The sequence below is a fragment of the Geotrypetes seraphini genome, chromosome 14 (genome assembly GCF_902459505.1).
Source record: "Geotrypetes seraphini chromosome 14, aGeoSer1.1, whole genome shotgun sequence".
Taxonomy (NCBI): Eukaryota; Metazoa; Chordata; class Amphibia; order Gymnophiona; family Dermophiidae; genus Geotrypetes; species Geotrypetes seraphini.
In genome coordinates, this window is record NC_047097.1 from 1,206,163 (window position 1) to 1,217,302 (window position 11,140).

The 11,140-nt window shown below is 42.8% G+C and overlaps 1 protein-coding gene across 1 annotated transcript in view; it reads left to right on the forward strand.

Annotated features, from left to right (window-relative positions):
- The window catches only part of LOC117348706 (membrane-spanning 4-domains subfamily A member 4A-like), a 40,377-nt gene extending 32,632 nt beyond the window's left edge, over positions 1 to 7,745 (forward strand). The window contains exon 7 of the mRNA XM_033921122.1: positions 5,445 to 7,745. Within this exon, the coding sequence (XP_033777013.1) occupies positions 5,445 to 5,537 (93 nt within the window). The 3' untranslated portion in view covers positions 5,538 to 7,745. The remainder of the gene's footprint in view (positions 1 to 5,444) is intronic.
- The last annotated feature ends 3,395 nt before the right edge of the window (positions 7,746 to 11,140 follow it).

Here is an 11,140-nt window from a genome sequence, read left to right on the forward strand (position 1 = left end):
CCATATTAGCATGCGCCAAACCCCTCTTCCCTAAAATTTCAATGAATAAAGTCAACCATCATAATGACAATCTCTCCTAGAATTCTCCTGGAAAAACATCTCTCTCTTCTCCAAAGCCATTCGTGTGGTAATTACAGATTTATTCAGTTTAAAGGGCTTTTTGAAAACTGGCAACCCTTCAAGCATCTGAAAATATGGCCATAGTTTCCCTATGAGAATTGGTGCAACTGACAGCTGAACTTTACTCAAAAGGAGGCAACTTTACAATTGGGAATGTAGATACAGTGAGCTAAACGCTCATTCCGTAAAGGCATTAGGGCACCAAGATTCCAAAATCGGCTTCTATAGGCCTATATTTAGGTCCGCCTACACACACCATATCAACATGTGCACACCTAAATCCAGCACTCTGGTGTAGACACTTTGGTCCGCCCTGCCCGTGCGCCTTGGGTTTACAAAACTGGCACCTACTAGTACAGTGCTAAGTGCGATTCTATGCACACTGTATATAATGGTGCTTAGCCCTGGCTATGTGTCACTATGCATCCCAACTTTTAGGTACTCCCTATTTATGCCACATTTTTCTTAATCTAAATACCTGCGCCTAAGTTATGCGTACATTGGTACATAAGTCAAAAACATGCAAACCATTTGAAAAAACGTCTGCAATCTACCTCCTAACCACACCCACTTTTAGCTACACGCATTGGACAAGACGCATACCACTGAGCCAGGCGCCTGCCAAGTTAGGCGCTTAACTTTCAATTAACACAAATTATAAATTGTTAATTGCCAATTATCGGTGCCGATTAAGTCAATTAAGTTGTGCATGTACATTGGCTACGTGCACAGCAGAAAGGTTACTGAACTTCAGGAAAGCTATTAAAACTTACCTTTGTACATAATCTTGCATTCAAACCGGAAACTAGATCTCAACCATCATCTTCCAATGGATCTCCAGTATGGTGGCAACTATGAAATCTTATTGTACTGGGGCCGGGGACATGTGTTTGGATTTTACAATAGTAAAATCTGGTACGCCTAGGTAAGACTGCAATAGTTGTGTTTTCCTTTAGCTCAGTGGCATTGCTGGATGACATACACAGCCTAAGCACTTTAAAAGTTTTGAAAACAGAGCAACCGGCCGAGATAGCCTCAGATTGCTGCTTTCTCTTCAAGATTCCATATTTGTGAATTCAAAAAAGAGGACATATGGTCCCACACCTCACCCCACCCCAATGTGCAGTCAGGGTCATAGCAAGCTATAATTGTATACCATGCGACTTGCCCTCCATTCTTTCTTGTGTTGCACCCGTGATATATCAGACTTTCAGTTGTGAGTCTATAAAATACCGAGTGGAGTGGACCAATCCTTGAGTTAATAACCATGTGGAAACAACATTACACAGTCCTCCAGCTGTTAACAGATGCGAAGCATCAGGGGCAATTGAAAACTCTAACCAAACACTAAAATAGCAGGCTCTGGGGGCTATATTTCAAAGCCTAGGCAGGGAAACTAGCTCTTTTTCCTGACCATAGTCAGGTTCAGAACCTCTCTAAAAACAAAGGGTCACATATAGCAAACAGCCCCAGCGGTCTCAGTAACACAAGCAGAACACAAGTTACAGATTGTCAAACCTGCCCCTCCCCCTAAAAAAAAAAAATCCTCTACTTATCTTAAATCCATAGCATCCATTCCTTTGGAGTTTATTTCTTGAGGACATGGCAGCCAATCCATAGCTTCCCTGTTTGTAATCACTAAATCCAGAATAGTTCTATCCCATGTGGGTTCCATGACTAATTAGCAGAACAATTCTTCCTGTAGCGAATCCAAGATCTCCTGGGACGGTCCAAAGAACATCCGGCATATTAAAATCACCTATCATTAGTGCTTCCCCTTTCCTAGCTATCTTGTGAATGTCTTCAATTAAATCTTTGTCCATTTCTTTCAACTGTGTAGGAGGCCTGTATATCACACCAACGCAAATACATTTTCCATTTCCTCTTTCCAGATTAATCCACAGTGCTTCTTCTTTACCCTCTAAGTCTCACAATTCTGTCACTTTAATATTATTCTTAACATATAATGCCACTTCGCTACCCTTTTTACCTACCCTGTCCCTCCTGAATAGATTATAGCCAGGTATAACTACATTCCAATAGTTCTCTGTGACCACCACTAAATCCAATTTGGCTTCTACTAGATCTGGAACTTTGTATCCCATACTACGGGCATTGGTATACAAAGCTTTCCAGCTATCACCCTTTTGTCTCATTTTAATAATGATATTTGATGTCTTATATTCCTCAGAGTTATTCATTATTTTGGGGCATTTTCACCCATCCTCAGTAAATTTAGTTGAAAACCTTCTTCAGTACATTAGCCAATCTGTTCCTGAAGACACTTCATCCCTTCTTGGATAGATGGACACCATCTATGCTGAGCAGGTCTAGGAAAATCATTCCATGGTCTAAGAAGCCAAAGGGAATCCATCTGCACCATCCACACAGCCAAGCATTCAGCTCCATGATGCAAGTTCCTCTCATTTGTCCTATACCTAAGACAGGAAGGATCGACGAGAACACCGCCTCTGCACCTAATTGTTTCATGCTTTGTTCCAAGGATATGAAGTTGCTTTCAATACATTCAGTGGGATGCCTAGCGGTATCATTTGTGCCAAAAGATAACCGTCCTTGGCCTAGAATTCCTTTGAACGTTGGAGCAATGTTGGAACATTTAGCACTCTGGGCCACGTATAAACCTCTACCACGGTTTGGCCATTATTTGTATAGAAGTTTGTTTTACCTGTTTGCATTTCTGTTGCAAAGAAAAAACACCAAGAGAAAGGTTATTATTTTTACTTATAAAGTGTCTGAGATCATTTAAAAGTATGTTTTGAAAATATAGATTACATAGTGGAGGCGTGGCCAAGTGATTAGGGCAGCTGCCTCAGCACCCTGAGGTTGTGAGTTCGATTCCCACTGCAGCTTCTTCTGACTCTGGGCAAGTCACTTAACACTTCATTGCCCCAGATACAAAATAAGGACCTACATCTCCACACCTGACTTAGCCTAACTCCTCTCCGCCTATGTCCTCTCCTGGATGGATTACTGCAACTCCCTATTTAATGGAGTAACCAAAAAAGATCTCAAGCGCCTCCAGCGGGTACAAAATGCAGCAATCCGCCTCCTACACAACCTCAACTACCACGATCCCATCTCCCCAGCCCTCCGTGCTAAACACTGGCTTCCAATTAACCAACGCTGTGCATTCAAGGCTCTGGTAATAGCACATAAAAGAATTTACGCCACCACCCCTACCTACATAAAATCCAAGTTAGCCCTGTACACCCCCACCCGCTCCCTCCATTCAGAAATGGCGAAACGCCTTTGTATCCCCCCAGGAAGATTCCTCCTGTCAGAAACCGCCCGTAAACGCTCATACAGCCACTTCATCCTCCAACTTTGGAACCAACTCCCCCCTCAAATCAGACTACAAAACTCATTGATGACCTTCTGGAGAGCAGTAAATACCCTCCTCTTCAACTAAAATTCAACCAGTCTACATCTCACCCCCTTAAACGCTCCCCGCCCTCTAACCTCTCTTCCCCTTTGAAACTCCTACTTCAATTGCGTTACAGTCCATTCTTAACCTGTACTAAATTACTGTATAGTCTTGTATTGACCAAATGTATTTAAACTACTGTATAATCTCTATTGTCCAAATTTGCTCCACTGTGAATGTTTGCTTGTAGACCGTTCTGAGCTACTGGGAGGATGGGATAGAAATCTAAATAAACAAATAAAATATGTAAACCGCTTTCATTGTAACCACACAGAACAAGCAGTACATATAGTCTCATCCCCTACATCAGATAAGCTTATACAGGTCCTCAAACCACGATTTCCAGGCACAGAGAAAAATTTACTGTTTCACAATTTATTCTCTCATACCTATATGTGACCTCAGAGCTCCTTTTGCTGGTATTTACAGGCAAATAAAGGGATTAAGGGCTACACTATAAACATTTAACTATCTTGTATGCTGCCTGCTTGCAAGGGCTGGCTGAACAATAGCAAATCAATCTAGCCAGTAAGATTTTCTGGATAATTCCAATAGACAGGATGCTTGGCAGGGACGTATACCAAGAGGAGGGGAGGGGGGGGGTGTCCGTCCCAGAAGCAGCCAATATGAGGGTGCTCCTAGAGCTAGCGCCATGAATTTCTTCTGGCTGTGGCAGTGTTCACAATTTGCTGCTCTGCCAGTGTCGAGCCTGCCTCTTTGCCAAGTCCTGCCTTCACGGAAACAGGAAATATGTGGGACCCTGAAGAGAGGAAAGTCTGACACCGGCAAGAGCAGCGAGTTCTGAATGCTGCACTGCTGACTGGGGGGTGACAGAGAGAGAAGGAGGGAGAGGGAGGGAGAAGGAAGACCAGAGAAGGGAGAGGGGAGGAATGAAAGGAGATGCCAGACCAGGGAGAATAGAGGGATGGAAAAGAAAGAGAGGATATTCCATAGCATGGAGGGGCAGGGAGAGATGAAAGGGAAGCAGAGGAGAGAGATGCAGATGAGAGAGATGCCAGGGCATGGGGGAAGGGAAGGAGACTGAGATGCAGACCATCAAGAAAGAAGGAAGGGAGGGAAAGGAAGGAAAAGAGATGCCAGAATTTGGCGGGAGAGGGAGAGATGAAAGGAGAAGAGAGGAGAGAGATCCTAGGGCATGGAGGAAGGGAAGCAGATGAATTGGGGTGGGAAGGAAAGGAGAAGGGAGAGATGCCAAAGCATGGGGGAGGGAGTGGAAACAAAAAGATAAAAATGGAAGTGACAGAGAAAAAGGGCGGACACTGGATGGAATGGAGAGTGAAGAGAAGATGAGAAAAGCAGAAACCAGAGATGACAAAAAGGTAGATAAAAGATTTTTTTGTTGTTGCTTTAGAATAAAATAGTATTGTAGCTGTATTGATAAACATTTATAAATAGAAAATGGAAATAAGATAATCTTTTTATTGGACTAATTTTAATACATTTTTTAAAACAAATTTTTGGAGTCCAAAATCCCCTTCCTCAGGCAGTGGGTGACTGTGTGGGGGAGTGATACTACAAATATTTTTTTTATATGGAGGGTGTTAAAAATAATAGGCCCTGGGTGTCACATACCCTAGGTATGTCACTGATGCTTGGCTCAGTGAGTCATTAGATTGACCTGTATGATACTTGCTATGTTCCTAGGATTCCTTTTAGAGGCTTTTTGAGAAGTTATACATAACTCATTCTGCAGAACCTGCCCCCTGCTCTGCATTATAGGGCAGCCTGAGGTCTAATATTCATTCATGCATGTCCTTCTCCTCAGGCTAGGTGTTCACAGTGATCTCTGTTCGCTACGTACTGTAAGAAAATGGCTCTATAGAGTCCTGATAACTATTGTCTCTATTTTGTTTCACAGAATGTAGTCATTTACCAGAACACGTCTCCTAATCCTGTTGCCAGTGGTCTCAGCCCTTCTCTACCGCCTTGTGAAGAAACAAAGAGCTACTGATATGTAACTTGTGAGGAAACCCTATGTTAAGAAGCTTCTGAGCTTTGAGCTCCAGCAACTCCTCCCGAGGACGTTACTGTGATCATCTGAACACTCATATCTATTCTCCAGTAAATATGCTTTCTATATAATGTATGTGAGATATATGGGATATACAGTACATTTGCTTCTGTTTTGGACTCCTCTGCTTAAGCTTTGGATTTATATAAATGGTGTTATATCATCAAATAAGTATTAGGGGGTGTACATCCTTATTCATAATTTCCCTGTGGATATACGGTACCAGTATTTACACATACAGATTTAGGGGAGTTACCGGTCCAGAAATCAAAGAAACTCAAACAAATCTCTGTAACACTGGATGATGTAATGGTTCAATTTGACAAAATGAACAGAACAGAACAGAACAGAGTGCTAACAGAACTGAAAAATGAACTTGCAGAGCTATTGTTAGTAGACTGGAGGGTGGCCAACGTGACGCCAATTTTTAAAAAGGGTTTCAGAGGTGATCTGGGAAATTACAGACCAGTGAGTCTGATGTTGGTGCCAGCAAAATGGTAGAATATTATAAAGGACAAAATGACAGAACATATATTTAAGCATGAATTAATGAGAGAAAGCCAACATGGTTTTAGTCAAGGGAAATCTTGCCTCACCAAACTACTGCATTTCTTTGAAAGGGTGAATGAACACGGTTTATATTGTGTACAGTATTTGGAATGAACTGATGGGATGGGAGGCCCAGATGGCTTCCTCTCGCTGCAGGAGTAGAGATTTTGTTAACATTTAGACTCCTTATTTGAACATTTTGCCTCCAAGGAGTTGTAGTTGCATTCTGAATAGACTTCAGCTGTTTCCTGACCCACCTGTCTGACCTTAGTTATAACTTGTCTTGTTGGAGTTTGGAGTAGAGGTCTGCACAAGAACGGTCCCGAAGGTCAACGGGACTCCCATTAGGATGGAACTGGGGCTCCCATTCTGAGGCCTACCTAATTTTCAAGATGAGACCATTCTGGTGCCGTGGTGGGAACAGCCATTCTGAGCAGTGAGCTCAGCACGTAGGCACTCAATGTGATTGCTGCTGATTGGTCGGTTGGTGGCACGTGCAAGGCTAGAGCAGGAAGTCAGCCTGTATGGAGTCCACCCTCCCCACCTATGCATTTACACAGCATCCGCCCTCAACCCAGCTGTGGCCAATCGGAAATAAAGACACGCGACAGTGATCCAGCTCCCCTACCTCCGCCTTCTCCCCTTTCGGAGGAAGGCTGAGAAAGTTGAATCGGGGCTCTCCAGTGCGCAGGGAGTGCGTGAGGTGGACCGGCAGAGGAAATTCTGTTATTCTTAGAATGCCTTCATTTTCAGCAAATTGGCTGCTCTGTTTACGGATTTCTCTTTCGTGAAATTAGGTATCAAGTTCATCTGCGAGGCTGGTGCAGTCAGATAGTAGAGATCTTTATTCGCCTTGATTATGTGTATAATGGGGGAGGGGGGTAAATACTATGTCAGACACACTTCGAGCTTCTTGCAATTCTCAAAGTTATCCTTTGTGCAGCTGTGAGGCACTTACGCACATTACGCAAACAAAACCATGTCTTCACGGTGTAGAAATTATTTCAGAGGGCTAAGGCAGGGGGAAGAGGAGAACTGGATGGAAGAAGGGTCGATGGACAGCTGAGAATGGCATGCATGGTGATGGTGTAAAAGGAGACAGACTGCAGGAAAGGAATTCCCTGTTAGCGAAAAAAAGCTGGCCAGAAGCCCTTGATAAGACATTAGCAGCACACTGCATACTGATGGAGAGAGATGAATGAATGATGGAGTGGAGGGAGTGATGGTATGATAGACAGATTCAGGCTTCTTAGTCAACTTCTTTAAGAGCTTAAACAATATGGGCAAAGAGTAGCCTAAGTGCAGAGGCCTGAGATCCAGGTTTGATTCCCACTGGCCCAAATACAAATAAGTACTAAGGGGACAGGTAACTTTTATGGGGGACGGAGGGGATTTGTGTCCCACGCAACTCTCTAGTTTGGAGATGGGAGGGGATGGGGGCATGGGTGGGAGTCTGGGGGGTTCTCTTGAGGCCTAAGAGGACATCAGAGTACAGTCCTCTCTAGTAGGTTGATTTCATTGTAAAATCTTTGCTTGTCGTCATTTTGCCATTGTGTGTTTCTGGTTCATTTTGTTAATAAAAAAAAATTTAAACATAAACATATTGTGTATTTGGATTTTCAAAACGCATCTGACAAAGTATCTCAGGAAAGACTTCTGAGGAAATTAGAAAGTTATGGGATAGGGGGTTTTGTCTTATTATGAATTAAGACAGCGGTCTCAAACATGCCCCACAATTATGGAATAGCTTGCCCCAGTATCTTAGAGTAGAAAAAGATTTGAAACAGTTTAAAAGTAGCTTAAAAAGTTTCCTTTTTAAAGACGCATTTAATGTATGAAACTAATTTTCCTAATTCTTCTCCAACTTATTTTTTTCTCTTCTCTTTCCCTTACCTCATGTTTTTGTTACCTTTAATTTTTTTTTAATTTTTTTTATACAATTGTAGTTTTACCCTTTCTTTCCTTATGTGTCCGTTAGTCTGTATGATTTTATTTTATTTTTAACAATGTATTAAATTTTAACTAACCTGTTATTTGCATTATTATTTGTAAATCGCTTAGTAAATTAAATAAGCGATCCAACAAATCAAAAATAAACTTGAAACTTGAAACTTTGAGTTTGAGACCACTGAATTAAGACGTGGTTGAAAGACAGAAAAATATTCTCGATGGAGAAGGGTAAATAGTGGGGTTCACTCCACACTCACAACCACAAAGGGACTGTAATAATCCAAATACCCTTAGTGCAAATCCTGTTCTCAAAAAATGAGAGTTCACTTATTACTCCTTTACATTAGCATCATTTTAAACCTCTTCCTAAGGCTCAACAACGCACTGTGGATTTAAAACTCAAAAAGCCACTACTAGGCTTCAGGAATTTTGTAAAGGGGGAGAAAAAGCCTCAGACTCAGGCATGCTGCTAATGTTATAAGCATTCAGGCTACTATTAGAGTTACCTTATCGGCATAAAAACCCCCTCCTCCAAGTATTCCTACCTTCAGTAATAAATATTTTTTCAATAATAAATACTTTTCAAATATTTCAATAAAGTTCCATCCACATGCGCTGGGAGCCCTACTCTAAACTCCTAAAGAATAGCTGTGTCGGGAGCGACCATAAAATCGCTTCCCGCTAATGTAATTGGACTGCGTCCGGATTGTGTCAGTATATAATGTTCCTAATACTGTTATGATAAACACTTATCTTTCCCAGCGCTGGGCTGGATCAGGCCCACGTGTCTTTCATACACACGGCTGTTCTTGTGGCAAGTTTGCTCAGCCAAAGCCAACGATGGCCAGCCAGCGTTTCGCTAAGCTGCGTCTGGGCTTCCTGGGCTGCGATTGGCACTTAATCTCTGTGCGCACAGGGTATTTGAGTTTTTTAAAAAGTGGGGTTCCCCAGGGGTCTGTGCTGGGACCGCTGCTTTTTAACATATTTATGAATGATCTAGAGATGGGAATAACTAGTGAGATAATTGAAGTTGAAATCACAAGAGGAATGTGAAAAATTGCAGGAGGACCTTGTGAGACTGGGCATCAAAGTGGCCGATGACGTTTAATGTGAGCAAGTTCAAAGTGATGCATGTGGGAAAGAGGAACCCGAACTATAGCTATGTGATGCTGGGTTCTGTGTTAGGAGTCAGTGCCCAGGAAAAGGATCTAGGTGTCATTGTTGAGGATATGTTAAAACTCTCAGCTCAATGTGCGGCGGCTGCTAAGAAAGCAAATAGAATACTAAGGAATTATCAGGAAAGGAATGGAAAACAAAGATGAAAATGTTATAATGCCCTTGTGTCGCTCTATGGTATAGCCGCACCTCAAATACTATGTGCAGTTCTGGTTGCCGTATCTGAAAACAGATATAGCGGAATTAGAAAAGTAATAGAGAAAGGCGATGACACTGATAAAAGTTTTGGGGTGACTTCCCTATGAGGAATGGCTAAAGTGGCTAGAGCCCTTCAGCTTGGAGAAGAGGCAGCTCAGGGGTGATATGAGAGAGGTCTATAAAATAATGAGTGGTGTTCACTCTTTCCAAAATACTAGGACTAGGGGGCATGCAGTAAACTTTAGTAGATTTAAAACAAACCGGATAAAATATTTCTTCACACAACGTGTAATTAAACTCTTGAATTTGTTGTCAGAGAATGTGGTGAAATCAGTTAGTTTAGTGGGGTTTAAGAAAGATTTGGATAATTTCCTAAAAGAGAAGGCCATAGGCCATTTTTGAGATGTCTTAATAATAATAATAATAATTTCTTGTATACCACCAAACTAGTAAAAGGTTCTAGGCGGTTCACAGCAAAATAAGGTTGAACATCCAGCCGATTCACAATACAAAAAAGCTATTTCTAGAAGATACATAATGCCTATAGATTAAAAGCATTAACATTAAAAAACGTGGAGGGGCATAATAAAAAAAAAACGTCTAAGTCCCCTTTTGGCCTAAGTCATTAAACGTTCAAAGCAGAAGCAAAGAAAGTGTCCATAACCAAAACAAATGGGGGGTGGTCATTGGGGGGAGGGCCTGGGATCCCTCCTGCCTGTATTTTAGTGGGGGGTGGGGGGTAGGGGTTCGCCGGGGCCAGGAGGGCTTGGGCTCCCTCCTGGCCTGCTCGTACTCGGCAGGGGGGGCACGATCGCAAGGGCAAGAGGGCTTGAGCTCCCTCTTGCCCCGATATCGTCAGGGGTGCCATGGCTGCCGCGGGGCAAGAGGGCTTGGGCTCCCTCTTGCCCCGATGTTGTGTGTGTGTGTGGGGGTGATGCATTGCAGCAGGTGAGATGCCTCCTCTCCCCTACCGCGATGCTATCACTCCTCTACCCGAACTGCCGCGACCCGCGGCAGGAGAGATAGGGCATCTCTCCTGCCGCAGGTCGCGGCAGTTCGGGTAGAGGAGTTATGGCATCGCGGTAGAGGAGATGAGGTATCTCTCCTGCCGCGATGCTTGCGGTGGAGTGGTAGGCAGGTTACTGGGGCCGCTGAGCTGATCGCAGTAGCCACAATCAGCTCAGCGGCCCCTTTTTAGGCACTTAGACCTGGTTTGACTTCGTCTAAGTCAAAAAGGGCTTGATTGCATTCAATCAAGACAACAACGTTCTCCAGTTTTTATTGAGAGATTACTTCTTCCCTACAATCCTACATGAACATTGCGTTCAATCAAGACAACAACGTTCTCCAGTTTTTATTGAGAGATTACTTCTTCCCTACAATCCTACATGAACATTGCGTTCAATCAAGACAACAACGTTCTCCAGTTTTTATTGAGAGATTACTTCTTCCCTACAATCCTACATGAACATTGCGTTCAATCAAGACAACAACGTTCTCCAGTTTTTATTGAGAGATTACTTCTTCCCTACAATCCTACATGAACATTGCGTTCAATCAAGACAACAACGTTCTCCAGTTTTTATTGAGAGATTACTTCTTCCCTACAATCCTACAAGAACATTGCGTTCTTGTCAACAAAATCTGACTGGCCACTATGGAATGCTACG